This window comes from Botryllus schlosseri, chromosome 16 (assembly GCF_051294905.1).
Source record: "Botryllus schlosseri isolate E-star chromosome 16, Bs_hap1, whole genome shotgun sequence".
NCBI classification, from domain to species: Eukaryota; Metazoa; Chordata; class Ascidiacea; order Stolidobranchia; family Styelidae; genus Botryllus; species Botryllus schlosseri.
Window position 1 is genome coordinate 10,524,535 of NC_137251.1, and position 17,218 is coordinate 10,541,752.

Below are 17,218 nucleotides of genomic sequence, written 5' to 3' on the forward strand. Positions count from 1 at the left end.
ATGTTACAGACGTGTTTCCGACTCAAAGCCCAGGATTAGGCTTGTGCGACCCTGATTGGTTCGGCTTCGGAGACTACTGTTACTACGTAAAACCAGGTACGGTGGCTTATCATGTATGCCCAATGCCCTGTCATTATAATTTACTCAAAAACGATATATATATATATTTGCGGATGATTTTTGTGCCGGCGGAACTATGAGACACTATCGCAATTAGATCTGTACCAAAAACTTCATTTTTGACTTTGAAACTAAATATGTTACGATATTCGAAGTCCGAGAACTGAATGATGGACATTAGACATGCACAGTACACACTGCACAAGAAAATACGTATATTACCACAGTCAGTTTTAAATAAGCGACGGATCCCATTGATCACACATACAGACAGCACAGTGGTCAACATAAGCGACTTACGTTCTTACGGCGACAGAAAAGCCCAGAAAAAGACCCCATGAAAGAGCGCACTGACAAGGAATGGAAAGAGCAACACAAAGCCGCAAAATAGAGACAAACATAGAAGAAAAAACTGTGATATCGGACACTAGGTGGATGTCAGTTTAAGAGACCGTGACTGGTTGTTCGGCATCCTACATTCTGTTCATTACGTCGCATTGTGTCTTATCGCATAGTACATTGTGTGTGTCTTGTTCAGACAAAAATATATTCTGACGATCATTATGATACATAGATTGATGCAGTGATAACTGATAAGCACTTCCCAAATTTGTTAATGTGCACAGCATCTTCTGTGACGATTAATGAAATTTCGTGGAATGGAAATTGCTACAAAAAGGATATGCGAAATGTGTGTCTGCGGTGACATATGTCTGTCTTAGAGAGAAAGAGAGAGAGTCTTTATTTTCATCCAACCAAAATAAATAACAAATAGACGGCAATGATGGTGGTACAGAAAAAATGCATGCACACTTGCACAGTATTCAGTATCGGATAGGAATGATCGATACGACTGTGAAGGTCAACTAGTCTGATTACACACTGTTACTTCTTTAAGGCACTGGTAATCTTCATCTCTGTCATCAGTCACTTCACATTAGTGTCGCACAAGCATCTTGCAAATTCAAATGCAGCCATCTCCGATCTCTGACCTAATCTTCTTTTTGAAACTACCGGTACTTAATTCTGTAGTTTCAGACCTTTGATTTTTTTACATCCACTTGTAGTATTGACGTCGCTGCGACGTTGACCACCTCTGCCTGTTTATGTGACAATGGAAATTGATTTTTAATTTTCTTCTGTAAGGCACCGCCATATCATGGGGAGACGCCGAGTCTACTTGCAACACCAGAGGAGGCTACCTAGTAAGCGTTCATTCCGATTTGGAAAATAAAGCCATCGATAGCTGGGCCGGCAGTCAAACCGTCTGGCTCGGACTGAAGAGAAACGCTTGGGGTATCATTTTTTGCGAAATAATCGGTACCTGTTCGAATGTGCCAATTTTTGATATCTACAGGCGGATGGGCTTGGAGCGATACTAGCGCGTTGGATTTCACGAACTGGAAAGCGGGTGAACCGAACGATTATGGCGAAACCGGTGAACAGTGCGCCGAGATGTACAAAGACGGGGTTTGGAATGATGTTGTCTGCACGAACGCAAGAGGATATATTTGCAAGAAGCATAAATGTAATCCGATATACAATTGACTATTCATATTTTCAGTTGACATTGGTCAGGGGTATAATCGTCCTCAACTATTTGAGACTTTAAAAAAACTTTGTATATCAACAGTCGTATTTCAACTTGAATATATTTTTCAATTGTACATTGAGGTTGTACCTCCACTAGTCTGTTCGGAATGTGAGATTTAATTCCTAATTCTAGACTGATTTCGTTTCCTGCCAAAAGCTTAGTCTGTATCTGGGTAATGACTGAAATTCTATTGAAATGTCATACAAAAGTTGTAAATTGATAGAAATTCCACATGTCAGATTCGAGTTGATTTCATGTTTTCCAAACCAAAATCGGTTACGGATTAGAGACTCGAATTCAAATCCTAAATTCATTTTGTATCCTGTCGAAAGCCTATCTGTAACAGGGTAATGACTGGAATATTTTTCTAAAGTCCCATGAAAATTGTAAATTGTTTGAAATTCCATGTAAAAATCTGATTCCAGCAGGAAATAAATCATGCATCCAAATATGATTCTCTTCCGGCCGACATCCTCAAATCAATTCCAAATCCCTGCTCATATCTGCCTGACATCAAACCTTGATAACTGCAATTGTGGTTTATCCGATTTTCCTGGATTCGGGACCGATGTTTATTCGTTACATCTCTGCGATTGCTGAAATGAAATCTTTCTCACTGTCTCGTTCTAATCTGCGTTGTCATAACTAAAGTATTATATTACAGCGTATGCATCCTGCGCTTTCCCGTCGGCAGAACGTGTCGATTGCGGATACGCGGGAATCAACGAATACGAATGTTTGGAGCGGTTGTGCTGCTGGGATACGACAGACACGGCGTCCACCACTTGTTACTATTCGCGAGGTACCTTGTCCACAGCGTATCTGGTGAACCGAAAGGTTATAACGGATACTTTTGCGTAGACGACGCGCAGTGCTTGGAGAAAGGCGGCCAGTGTAAGGACTACATGCACAATACCTGCGAGCTGGGATTCGAACAGGGGCTGTGCAGCGGCGGCACTGCTAATCAGTGCTGTTTCGCTTGCGATGAAAACGACGACACGTGTAAGTGTTTTGATTGCCGATCCGCATGTGTGTTGAAGTTTGAGTGTGATTGCGATTGGTTAAAATGATGATGAACTGATAACCGGTTTAATATAATGGGAAGCTGGTCACTAATCTCTATGTGCGCAGTAATAGCAATTATGCAATTATGAACCTCAACCTCCATCTATCAAGGCTTTAGCAACGTATATGGGTCTTTTGGAACGATTTCTATCTATATTCAATTGAAGTAGTCATACATGAAACTCTACGTCTCGCGAAACACAGATTACAATCTATAAACACTACTGGTCACTCTTTTAGTTTTCCTGGAAGGAGAAATTATCATCCTTTTGATTCCTATGCACCCGACACATCGATCTTCAATCTTCATATTGATGGCCAGACACCAACTTTACGTTATAGTAGGTTGCGCTGTGAAATAACGCTTCGACTGATGTGACACTTTATTTGCCGGATTCGCATTCCTCAAATTTTTTCTTTTTCATTAAAGAATTTCCTAAATGAGCCGTCGATAGCATCAAATTAATTGGCATTCTAGTAGGGCTGGGCAAAATCGAGTACCCTAGTGATTTGATTCTGAATCACGTATTATGCTTCGAGTTGAGTATTCGAATATCATTTATTATGATGTCATAACATATTGTAATATGTCAGATTTCAAATATGTACCCGGTATGCTGCCACAAAGAATATAATGCCTGTTATAGATCGCATTGAAGATACTTTGGTATTTGTTCGACCACACCGATTTCATTGCACTTTGTGACAATGTTGTGGGATGAACATGACTTCGCAAATTTGTCATTTCCGTAACGTTCGTAGCTTTGTACTGTATGTTTCGTATGCTGCGATATAGCCAATCAAGGTTTATAGGCTTCCACAAACGAAATAGTGTTGAAACTATAATTCTCGTTGATAAATTAACTCGAATCATTGTGCCCGGCCTACATTCTAGTAATAGTCATTGGTATTTTTATTTTCATATCCGCTACCCATAGAGAATAGGCAAACGACAGCTAGGTTGGGAACCCCAGACTTGAACCACCTCTAGATACTAGTGCCCAATAACTATCTATCAATTTTCAGTATCGACGAAATACTGAATTGTATGTTTTGTACTTGCTAAGCTTCGACACCGTAGCCTAGTACAACATGAATGGTAGCATGAAGCTTTCTACCTGTAGGTAACGAACAAGTCGACGGTTGGGAAGATGGTGACGATGCATGCGAAAAGGACCCGAGCATATCAGGAAAGTGCCAGTATAATTCAAACTACTGCAGCGGGACGTATCTGAGTGGAAAGTGCGGAGGACCGGCCCAACGCCAATGCTGCGCGAGTACGACATTGAACCGTGATAACCCGCTGTGGTACTATATGCGTTGTTTTCAGGCGACTACGTACCGCCCACCGATCCGCCCAGGACCACTGTGACCCCGTCCACTGACAAGACCGTGACGGTCACCCCGCAAACGACAACGACAAAAAGAACGACGGATTTTGCGCGCACTGAAGAAATCCCGGCGGCCGCCGGTATGTAACTCGCTTGGTTCATAAATACATTAGTAATGTTCAGCTCAGTTCATCATCATCATCATTGGTTTATCAGCAATTTTTATCAGTTCAATACACCACAAAAATGCGATACAATGAAAAGATAGGAAGGTGTCGAAGCGACTTGAAGTAGTCTATGGAATCAGACACCCACCTTGGCCTAGGCGATGTAAAGAGGAGGCATGCATACTGAATGGAAAGTAAAGAAGATAGTGTAGAAAAAGAAAGCGACAAAAAATGGGGCGGCATGTCATGGAAAGCGAGATCGATAGGCCAGTCGTGGTCCTGTAATCTTGAGGATGGACTAGTATTTATTTAGTAGTAATTGCTTGTATTTCGACTTGAATGTGGACATGCTCGTCGGATGGCTGGTGGTATACTGTTCCACACATCGGGTCCGGCATATTTGATAGAGCGATGATCTTTTTGGACGACGTGGACGCGCGTGTGTTGCACTTGTGCGCTTTTGATTCCGAGGTAAAGAAGTCATTGAAATATTCGGGGCAACGACCGCAGTGGAGCTGTCAAAGGTGGTCTGCAACGAAGGACTTCTACTTTTAGGGAGTACTAGTATAGGTTTTGCTTACTTACACTGCTAACTTGAGTTGTTATAATCAGGGTTGTAATGACTCGACTGGACTCCGGTCATTTTTTCAAATGCGTAAAATGACTCGACTTTTTGTATTGACTCGACTTGTACTCGAGTCATTGTGCATGCCTCGAACCAATTCGTATGACTCGAGACTAGGACGGCCAAGACAGACATTTCATTGTAACTTCGAAGAATAGTAAGTCACCAAATTATTGGTATTTCGTCTGTCAGTCCTGATACTTGGAAAATAGGGCCAGAAACTGTTGAGACTGAAGGAAATTTCAATACTAGGAATGCGAGCCATTTTTTCAATTTTTTTTTCAAAAAAATGATTTTTTTTTCATATGTTACTCCTTGCTGGGCTAGAAAAAATCCTGTCCGGTGCATTAGATCTATTTTAATCCCTAAAAGGCATTAAGGAACAAATTTATTGGAAATTTTCGATGTGAGAATTTTCCCTAGAAATTAGTCTGAAAAATCACAAAATTCGACAAAAATCAAATAAAAGTCGACCTTATAAGGCCAAATTTTTGTCAAAATCACAATGTCCACTAAAACACAGTCAACACAACAGTGAACCCAATGACTTGGACTCGGACTTGAGTCAAGTCACAACACTATGATTCAGACTTGACCCTCTACGAGCTGACTTGGACTCGGACTTGACTCGGTGGTGAATTGAAAATGACTCGAGTTAAAACTATAAAAGTAAGATTGACTTGTGACTCGGTTACAACCCTGGTTATAGTTTTAGATTATTTCTACATATACTTGCTAGGGTTCAGTTTTTTAGACAAAAGTAGGCCTGGAATACTATGTACTCTACTTCTACTTGCACTTACGTAAGAATTTACAGTTACTCGAGTTAGTTCAGTGCTTATGATTTTAAACTAGTTACGCATCACAGATTTCGTGGCGAGATAGCGTTGTGGTATAACCACAGCTGCAACACTAATGGGTTGCGGCAGGGTTGTAATGACTCGAGTCATGACTCGACTCGAGTCAGACTCGAGTCACGATTTTTTTATGACTCGACTTGACTCGAGTCATTTTCTTGAAATGGGAAAATGACTCGACTCGACTCGAGTCAATATTTGGATTGACTCGACTTGTACTCGAGTCATTACGCATGACTCGACCCAAGTCATTGACTCGGCTTATTTTATATGACTTGAAGATGAAGAAATTTGCGAATCATAATGGCTAGATCAACGCATCCGACGAATTCTGCCGACATCGCTATTTGTCACCACTGCTTTCGTTGCACTTGTCTGATATATCAGATATGCCGCGGTAAAAACAACAGAAAATGATACATAGTAGCAATGCATTGTACAAAATCGTCCATTGATGAAGAGGTGATAGATCCTCCGCAATAAAAGTACTCAAGACTTTTCAATTATACAAGCATACAATTGAATCAAAGTTCAATTAGAGCCAATGAAGTGACTCAGATGGTGAAGAGACTGATAAGCTCATGTGTAGATTTGAAGGCGATGATTCTTTGCATTTTTGGGCGACTAGAAAGAATGAGTATTCAATGCTCTTCAGTGTGGTTCAAAAATGCTTGTCAATTCCTGCATCTAGCGCACTAGTGGAACGTGTATTCAGTAGATGTGGATTCATTCTACGGCCATGCCGCTTTAACATATTTGAGGATCTCCTTTCCACATTAGTATTTTTGAGGTGTAACTCATTGATTTGATCTACTGTCTGTGAAAACACACAATGCCCTTCGTCCATTTGACGTTTTGTTAGGTATGTGCATTGTGCACGTGAGTAATAATGAATGGCTAATGTTGTGTGATGTTTGTACAATATGGCTGTTCTAAAATAACTTCTTTTTTATTTTACTGGGTGGTTACATGATAAAATTGTTATGTTGCATAAAAGGAACACTGAATCTGGCTTAATTTGAAAAAAGTGGAATCAATGATCGGAGAGGAGAATATTCTGGATTTGAAAATAAATGGAGTATTTTAGTGAGAAATTTTTTCATATAATATAATTACATAGTAGTAAGCCGACTATTTTTTCATATCCAAAACATTCTACTCTAATAACTTCACTTTTTCTAGTTGGAATTGAGTCAAATTTGCTATGAATCATATTTTTACACAATGTAACAATATCATGAGATAGCCGGTAAAATTCGAAAATCTCTATTTGTAATTAGTCTAAAATTTTCTTTCATAGCATTGCTTTCTACTGGTTGGAATTGAGCCAAATTTGATTTTTAGGCAATCTAGCAATTTTAAGAAGTAGCCAGAAAATTTGAAAAAATGTTTTTGAACAGCCCCATTGTACAATTATTTCTTCAATGCTGTAACTGCGATGTAGTCGGTAATGCAATTGGGAAAACCTTTAGTATAATCAAAAGGTATCTGTTCTGTTGTCACTGCACAATGCACATAGTTGCATGCACGCTTTTACAGCATGCTGGCCTGTTGTAAATACCTCTACATAAACATTAGGGCTGTTCAAAAATAACTTTTTTTCCTGAATCTTGTGGGTTACGTGATTAAATCGTTAGGTTGCCTTAAAAAACGACGCACACCAAATTTGAATTCATTCCAACCAATATTCGCGGATTTCGTAGAGTTTGAAAATTTCGAATTTGCCTATGAATGCAAAAAAAAAAAATTTTCAAATTTTTCTTCCAACCCCATAAAATTGTTGTGCTGTCTTTAATAACCATGCAAAGCAAATTTGACTTAATTCCAAGCCGTAGAAGCGGAGTTATTTGAGTTTTTCGATGACAATTCTAGGATTATCCCCCAATCAAGGATAATCCAAGATTTATCATCGAAAAACTCAAATAACTCCGCTTCTACGGCTTGGAATTGAGTCAAATTTGTTTTGCATCGTTATTGAAGACAGCGCAACAATTTTATGGGGTTGGAAGAAAAATTTGAAAAAAATTTTTTTTTGCATTCATAGGCAAATTCGAAATTTTCAAACTCTACGAAATCCGCGAATATTGGTTGGAATGAATTCAAATTTGGTGTTCGTCGATTTTTAAGGCAACCTAACGATTTAATCATGTAACACGCAAGATTCAGGAAAAAAAGTTATTTTTGAACAGCCCTAATAAACATGCATCTATTGATTCTCTATCAACTAGTATCTTGAGGTGAATTTGTTGGTTCTCTATCAGATAGTATGTAGACGTGAATTCGTTGGTTCTCTATCAGCTATTCGTGAGCTATCGTCGATGTGTTCATAATAAAAACTGAATGCTTGTATTGGTGATGTATCAGACTGACAAGAGAGATATTTGATTTTAAGTTCTAAGATTAGTAAAGTTATCTTTAGCATCGGTAAATGAGGCCAGGACCTGTCCGTTATCTGCCTAAATAAACACGTGCCAAGACTCTGATAGGGACAAAATGAGCATGTTTCGCAAACAGGGAATTCGATATCACCCAAGCAGGATTGAAAACATGAGTTGAACATGACTTCAATACTGTGACTTGGACTCGACTCGAGTCATAACACCATGACTCGGACTTGACCCTTTAAACGGTGACTTGGACTCGGACTCGAGTCTGTGATGAATTGAAAATGACTCGACTCGACTCGAGTCAAAACCACAAAAGTATGATTGACTCGTGACTCGGAACCATGTGACTTGGTTACAACCCTGGGTTGCGGGTTATAGTCCGGCCTAGGTCGACTCCATAATACTTATCTAAGTGTTGGAGGTTTATCTAGGCTCCTCCTCGCCACGTGATATTCATGAGCGGTGTCTTATAAAATACCTAGAAGCGTACCGTGCTACAAGTCGGTAAATATGGAATAAAAAATAAAGTATATCGGCCTGGTGTAAAATTAACCAATGTAGTCGAAACACCTTGAATATCTAAATAAACAAACACTTGGGTTTTTGTTTACGTATCAAATAAGTAAAATATCAGGATATGTAGTGCCCGAGTAGTGGCATTAGTGGTGATTCGTTCAAATATTTACTTCGCCTCAAATTCGAAGTTGCAAATCCGTTTCGTCGTAGCTCGAGTAAATCACTCCACATTTCAATGGCGCCTATTTTGATAAGAGCACAGACACATTTAAGCGATTCAAATCGATTACTAATTTCGATCTTTCGTCATTGTGGTCAGCCGTCGCGCGCGACATTGTTTTCTGCGGTAGTCTCTTGAAGTGAATCGATTGATACATCCGCCTCATCAAGAGTGTGTAATCGTACAATGTAAATTGCAATCTCGCCACACACGCTGAAAAGCTCTTTGCTGATAGCCGCGCGCATGAGTAATGTTATCGTTGGTGGAATACCTTTTTTTTACTCAACTACTGTGTTATATTATTATTGCTTCAGCAGAAACGTCAAAGCGATTCGCGAACCAAAGGCGTGTCATCTTAACCAGCCACGCATCAGCACTCCCGCGCACAGTCCGACCATAAGTGCGTTTACAGTGTCGGCTGGTTTACGCAATCCAAGATCACTTGAAATCACTCATTCATGGTGGCATATAGGCTTAATTGTTGAGCACGAAAGTATTTCGGCCGCATGTTCCGTCACGTTGCAGAGTGGAAGAAGTATAGAAGATTTTCGGCTTTTACAAATTATATTTGCAATAGAATTACAGATACGTTTTTTACAAATCAGATTACAATTAGAATTATTGAATTCGCAAAAACTTGGAATTGTAATTAAATTCCCAATTAGAAAAATGCAAAATAAATCAAGTTCAGTACATGTAAAATCTTAGCAGATTTCATTCACGTAAGCACGATAATGACAAATCTCTAGTATTTGAATTGTCTGGTATAGTCACACTGACCCGTCTTCTCATTGTGCAGGCGGCGGTCTGAGCGGCGGCGCTATCGCCGGTATCGTGATCACTGTCCTGTTTCTGGTGGCCGGCGGCGGCCTTGCGTTCTACTACCACCGCACCGGGTCCTTCCCCACGCCCACCAACTTATCAAGCAGTTTGCCGTTTTCGAAGAGAGAAGCCTACAGCCAACCGGCGGGAGGCTTCGACAATCCGATAACCTACGTTAACGTGAGATTGAAATTAGACCTGTATACTTGCGCATTTTTGACGGTTGCGAATCTTTGTCTTTTGACAGAACCCCGAAGAAGAGGGCGGCGTGGAGTTTGGGGCGTCGTCGGACGCGTAATTTTTCTATGCAATTCTTCGACAATCGCGCACTTTGAATTTAGTGTATAGTTTACAACAGGGATTTCTAGAACTTCTAGAAATTCCTGGTTTACATGCGTGCAATTTACAAAAATACATTCTCGGATTTGTTTTGCTTGTCTTGATGCCGATTTCTGCATCCTACTGGGTCGGAATCGGTTATATTATGTGGCAGCTAGGAAATCGAGGTGTGATTTAGCAGGGTTGCATGACTCGAGTAGCGATTTTATGTTTTGTGTATTGTGTACATCTACATGTTAATTGTATAATAAATAGCATAATTGGGCTATCGTCAATCAGTACTGGGACTAAAAATGGGCTAGAAACTGTTAAAAGCAGGGGTGACCCCTGACCAACCTTTGCTATTCACGGCTGCATTTCGATTACTCATGTAGCCTACGGCCGCATTCCAAGGCATAGTCGAAAGACGAAAGGAATGATCGAAAGAAAACGCTCACAAGGAATGGAAAGAACTAGAAAAGGCCGCGGCTTCAAAAAGACCAACATCGAAAAGAACTGTTACATCGGCCATTCTAGGCCGAGGGGGATGTCAGTCTTAAAGGATCGCAACTGCGTGTCGTTCGATATCCTCCTATCTATTCATTACATCGTATTGTACAATGTACATTGTGTGTGACTTGTTCAGATGGAAAAGATAACCCAACGATACATGAACTAGCCGGACGCCAAATAGCCTACCCATGTTAAACTATCCATGCCCATTTTCGGTGAACTCCAGAGAAATCTATTTATTCATATCGGCTTCATATACACACCGAAATCGCGAGTGGACATGTGATGGGATTGGTAATCGTCGCGCCAAGCGAAAATAATTTTTCAGATTCACGAATGAATTTCGTCAATAATATTAGTAGTTTCACATATTACTATATCAAGCGATCATCAGACAATGTGATCAGATTCACCGGTAGAGTTGATGGAGGTGGTGTTTTCGAAAATTTTTGGGAGTTATAAATGATGATGCATCTTTGGGTGGGCCAATTGGTTTTAGTCATATTGTTGCATGCAATGCATTTCTTGATCTATCATCAGGATTGTCGGTATCGTGGAAAAATATTGGTATCGCCCGAAACGTAAATTTTTTTCGTGAGGAGCACGCGATTCCGTATTTCTATACGGGGCGCATCATTTTCTTCTGCTGTTCGCATCTGTGCTGTGGGGTTCTGATTTCAAAGGGCGCTTCTATTTCAAAATCAAAAAAATGAAGTCGGACGTGGCGCGAAGAAAAGTTCAAGAGTAATTAAAATCTCTCATAAATTAGGAAACAATTCGCTAATTCAATTTGCATGTCGACGGCCGCCAACCAAAGCTGTAAAAACTGAACTGAACACGACGCAAAGCTGAACAGTGAGCACAATGACTCGGACTCGGCCCATTGCGCCCTGACTTGGTGGTTAATTGAAAATGACTCGATTCGACTCCAGTCGAAATTTAAAAAGTCAGAATGACTTGTGACGTGAGATGGCTGGAACTAGAGCCCGACTGATATTTGGTTGTTGGGCCGATACCGATATCTAACACCTTCACCCAGGGCCGTAACAGCACTTCGCCAGCCCCCCCAAAACGTTGGTCCTGGGCCCCCATAGGGTGATAAACCGAACTTCTGGGGGGCTTCGCCCCCCAGACCCACCTCGGGCTGTACGCTGTTTACCGCTGCTTATCATCTATATTGAGTGTCCGTTTAGTGAGTCAGCTTTTTTCCCCTAAACGCGCAAAGCGCGAAACATTTCTATAATTCATCACTGAATCGGGCAATATGATCGGGAATTGCATATATATTGCTATCAATTTTTATCCTTTCTCTGCTCACGTAATCAATAATAAATAAACATCTCCAGGTGTATTGTATACCCGTTGGCAGGAACGAAACAGCACTTCGTCAGGCCCCAAAAACCGGAGTCTTGGGCTCCCATAGGGTGACAAACCGACCCGCCATCACGTTATTGTTTACTTTTGCCACGAAATTATAGATGTAGGCTACTGCTGATAGTAGGCCAGCGCGAAGCGCGAAAATTTTCGATAATTCATGATAAAATTGGTCAATAAGATCGGGACTTGCATATATATCGCTATCAATTTCTTGTCCTCTATGCTCAGTTGCTCACGTAATCAGATTAACCGGTAGAGGAGCTGAGTCAGGTGTTGTCTTGAAAAATGCAGAGCCCGTAAATAATAATTGAACATCTTCGGGCGGGTGGACCCGTTGGTATGACTTCGTTACATGATGTTATTTCGTGATCTCCTGTCTGCTATATCAAAAATATACAATCGCCCAAACGTAGGCTACTAAACTATAAGATCACACGATTTCAAATTGGTATGTCTTCACTGGTATATAATTTTTCCCTGTGGGGTGGTATTTGTCTTGTGAGGTTTAGATTGCCAAGACAGGAACATTTAGACGCCAGTCATTTAGGCGCCTATGGACTAATAAACCTACATGTGTTTTGTATATATAACGAAGTTTTCGGTCGGCATAACGGCAGTCCTTTTCGGCCCAGGTTTTCTCGCTGCCGATCGTTCTGGCACACCTCTTGGAGTCGCATGTTACATGGCCTAAAACTTTATATGTCTTGGTGCGTCGTGGCGAGGTAATGGCCAACGCTGATATGCCCATTTCTATAAATCTTGCGTATTTTTTCTTGTGGGAAGAGTACCCAATAATCAAGATACTTGGCAACTTGAAATCGCGCGCAGCGCGAAAATTTTTTGATAAAGTTGCCTAAATTTTCCAAAAATACTCTATAATTTATGCTAATTCACGAAATAATTTTGGGCCCCCTTCGAGCTCGCCCCAGCCCCAATTGGGGGGTTTGGGGTGCGGCAGTTACGGCCCTGCCTTCACCGATAACACCGATATATTCAGCCGATATTCGAATAAGGTGGAATCTACCTCAAAAGGCGCATTTTCAAAACTTCAGAGCATTTATTTTAACAGTTTTACAGTCATTATCATACTTGAACATGAAAAAAACTAAAAGGGGTGCAACTGGATACCTTAAAAGTGTAAGCTATATGAAATATAGCAATATTCCCAGTCTAGCGATCAACGATTATTGTTTTTTCACTTACTACCATCATGTTGTGACGTCACGAAAATTGCCGATATTTTTCATCTCTAATGGTCGATACTAGGGCTGGGCACAATGATTCGAGTACTCGAATCTGAGTCGAGTATAAATTTTAATGATTCGAGTCGAGTAGTAGAAGACGATTTTTTCGAGTAGGGTACTGATGTTATACGCTCCTCGCAACTGAAAGTTAATTTACCAACGAGAATTATAGTATTGATGCTATTTTCCACCGAGGAAGCCTTGATTGGCCGTGTCGCAACATACGAGACATAGCAGCCTACAAAGCTACGAACGTTACTAGAAATAATACATTTCCGAAGTCATGATCATCCCAAAACATTGTCAAGAAGTGCAATTAAACCGGTATGGTCGAAAAAATATCGAATTATCTTTAATGTGATGGATAACAGGCATTATGTTCTTTGTGGTGGCATAAAAGGTACATATTTGAACTTTGACATAGTACATTCCGTTGTGACGTTATAATGAGTGGTACTAGAATATTCGACTCGAAGCGAAATACGTGATTCAGAATCGAATCACTCAAGCACTCGATTTTGCCCAGCCCTAGTCGATACCGATATTACTTTCCAAGTGTAATATTGGTTCAATATTGTCGGCGAACTGATCATCGGTCGAGCTCTAGTTGTGTAACCCCGTGATTTAGAAACGTCTCAGAGCTTCAGGACGGAGATCATAACGTTAGCTGATCGGGGAGAATGCTAATCATGTGATTATAAACAGCTAATCGGGACGCATTTTAGGCGGCGATCATAAAGTTAGCTGGTCCGCAAGAATGCTAATCTTGTGATTAAAAAATGCTAATCGCGACACTTTCAAACATAAAGTTGAAACTTGGAAAAGGTTACGCGCGATGATTACTAGAAGTGCCCGAGTTTTCAATCAAGTTGTTTTCTGTTGCATCATAATGCGAAAACGCGTTATTGGCTGTCAGTCGTCAATTTGTTAAATGATATGGCAGCCCGCTAATGAAGATGATGCTACTGTCCTTTGAAAGTTCTCAATGTTGTCGTATCGCGGTAACGTAATAAAATGTAAATTGTGAGCGAGCCCTCAACCGTGAATGCAAAGTTCAGCGCGAAATGGCGGTAACATGGTTTGTGACGTGTAGCCTATGCACACGTGTACCTGTACGAGTGTACGTACATTGTACGGCTATCCTCGTCACTAGGCTCTGAACTGAATCGAAAAAGTAAAACTTCGAAAAAAAATAGATTGGAATAGAGGCGCATGAATGAAATGCACAAAAGTGAAAAAAAAACGACATAGTGTTTCATTGGGTCCAACACCAGCATGCAACACCAGAGCACTTCGGTTGTCGTGTGAGGGTTTAGACTTCGATTCAGAGTTTGGATGAGGTATAATTCCGGGATACAGGTTAGTTGGGCGTTATAAAGACACATTTCCAAGTGTCGTTTTACATTGTGTCGAATGTCGGGCAGCCGTTATATCTTGGTAACCAGCGAATTCTGATATGTAGCGCAGCGTATAGTTTCAGCCCTCGCGATAAAATCCACCGTATCTCGAAAATGTCATTCCTCTCCGCAGTCTGCTTCGCAATTCTACTGGATATCATCGATGATGCACTTTGTCGACTAGAGCGCGCCACTCGGGCGCATGCTCACTTGCTCAGCAATCCAGCTATTCATCTGTTTGTATCCTTCTCCGCGTAATTCTTTCGGAGACTTCTGTGTACGGGATGAGAAAGACTCATGTGCTTCTTAATTAACTCCATGCATTAATTCAACGCATTCATCGATAAAGTTTTGCCGGATTGCATCCTTTTTCGGATATTTCTTTATGATACTTTTCCCCGAAATCACTCGGACCGGGACTATTTCTGGTTCCACAATGCGCGGCAAATGACGATCGTTCCCGCCTGCACTGTAATTTCCCGTCACGACCTGTTCAGCTAGATTCCGGTAGGCATTGTAGACCTTATCTCGGGATACTGATATCTTATTCTCGCTGCACTTGCCCTGACGCGAAACCGTATCACCGCGATGGATGATGGTTGGTACGATCAGCGGTTCCACGGACATGTTTTGAGACACGACAGTCATACTAATGAGATACTTTGTTGCTTCGAAACGGTTCCAGATTAGTAGGCTACAAGATACGAGTCCGTTGCTATGTGTCGAATCTCGATGTATAGATTCAGAAGAAATATATTTTGCAACCCAGCGAGAAGCATATATGACTATAGAATGCCTAGCTGGAGGGCATTGTGAGCTCATATAATAACATTGAGTAATTGCCTGGGAAGCACTCCGAAGACTATGCGTTTTCTTTAAGAATGTGTCGGGAGTGTAAATAATAGTTTCAGATAAATGATGCGTTAACAGCGGTAACGTAATATATACCTATACTATCTACAATAATATAGCCTAACACTATTGTTATAGATTCTTATGAGTCCGATCGCCGTTCCAATTTGATAATATAGGCTACTTGTACAAACATATACAATACATATTTACAATAGTGAATGCCTGATTTTCTATATGTCAGAGGAATAACCTTACATTACATCTCTCATCTTCATGTCAAATCCTGTGGTATGGGTCCGCATAACATATTCCCATGGTGCACAATCGACCCGGAAATAATTTAGGATACACATATACAAGTCATCAATTGTTTACGAGTTCGTGGCAAGAAATATTATTTTTCTGATATTTGGGCAATGTGGTGAATTGCGATGACTCAAAGACGTCAACAGTCAGTAGGAAGATAGGGACAGAGTTTCGAACGCCTACCGCTCTATTTATCGGTCGCTGGAGCGTTTGTAATTGACATTTCGAAGGATTGTATTAATCAGCGCTGTTTTTATCATAAACCCGAAGGAATATCTTAACGTTATTACATCACCCACCCACGTACGGGTACGTACGTACGCACGGTTTTTCGAATATCGATCCAGTGAAGTGCGCGGATAAATAACTTCATGCGTGATGCAACGTACAAATAATTACTGCCGTGTTTACAGTACACGCGGATGTAAATCTTGACGCTACTCAACTCGGGTTAACGTCCTGTTGTTAACACATTTTGACGCTTTTCCGTTCGATAATACCGTCATTTCGAATAAAGCGTTACAAATATTGAATCACTTAATTTGACGCGAATGATCAATTTCTTCTTGGTAATACGACTAGGCTCTCGATCGCGCGGGTCGAAATATAGACTCGCTCGTCAAAATCGATAGCCTACTTGCTAGGAGCCAAGATAAGCAAATTAGCAAATGGTGGCCGGTAGGCGGTTGATGCCAATCGACATTCGCCGTTGACTCGGTTTGAACCCCAACGTGCAAGTCTAGAGCGTCGAAATCCAGGTTGTGTGAGCGAGTTGCATACCCATACGTCCTCCTTTAGAATGATTTGACCTTATTTTTCAGGATATTGGAAATGTCCTCCGAGGACACCTAAAGTCCTCGATCCTCTACAGCATTTACAGCTAGGATAATATACAGGTTCAACCGAAAATCGACATAAATGACGTGAAATAGCAAATACGGACGTTCGAGCGGCTCATTTGGGAGTCGAATGAAAGTTATGACCTTTTTTTAGTCAACACCACAAAATTAAAGTAAAAAGTGGGCTGGGAGTCGAGAGTAAAAGTGGTGACTTTTTTTAGTCAACTCAATAAAATTTCCAGTAAATATTGCAAATTCGAATGTTTTCGATCAACTAACTTTTACGATTTGATAAAAGCGTCCTCCTTTCCCCATTCCAAAATATGGTAACCCTAGAGTTGCATAGCCTCCACAAGGCTGGGTCTTATTCGTACTGCGCCTGCACAACCTTAAAACTGAAGAAACTGACTTCTCTGGTTTGAAGAACCGAAGTAGAGGGCTAGTGGAGTGGCCTCATTCGACATCTGAAAGCCCGAATACAAGGGCTCACGGTAACCTATCTGTCCAATGTGTCCATACTAATATGGTGTTACGTTGTCTCTGTTCCTTCTGCTGGACTCGTACTGCTCTGCGGTCCCCATGCGATTACTGTATTCATGCATTATTTTTGGCAAAGCCCAGAGAACACTCGCATATACGCTTCCACGGGGGACAACACACATCTA

The 17,218-nt window shown here is 40.9% G+C and overlaps 1 protein-coding gene across 5 annotated transcripts in view; it reads left to right on the forward strand.

Moving 5' to 3' along the window:
- The window catches only part of LOC145459097 (secretory phospholipase A2 receptor-like), a 58,966-nt gene extending 48,833 nt beyond the window's left edge, over positions 1–10,133 (forward strand). For all 5 annotated transcript variants that reach the window (XM_080337697.1, XM_080337694.1, XM_080337693.1 and 2 more), the window contains 9 exons: positions 10–96; positions 1,267–1,416; positions 1,478–1,648; positions 2,379–2,516; positions 2,576–2,716; positions 3,904–4,056; positions 4,110–4,250; positions 9,682–9,884; positions 9,952–10,133. In XM_080337697.1, coding sequence (XP_080193823.1) covers positions 10–96; positions 1,267–1,416; positions 1,478–1,648; positions 2,379–2,516; positions 2,576–2,716; positions 3,904–4,056; positions 4,110–4,250; positions 9,682–9,884; positions 9,952–10,002 — 1,235 coding nt within the window. In that variant the 3' untranslated portion in view covers positions 10,003–10,133. The remainder of the gene's footprint in view (positions 1–9; positions 97–1,266; positions 1,417–1,477; positions 1,649–2,378; positions 2,517–2,575; positions 2,717–3,903; positions 4,057–4,109; positions 4,251–9,681; positions 9,885–9,951) is intronic.
- Positions 10,134–17,218: the final 7,085 nt, after the last annotated feature.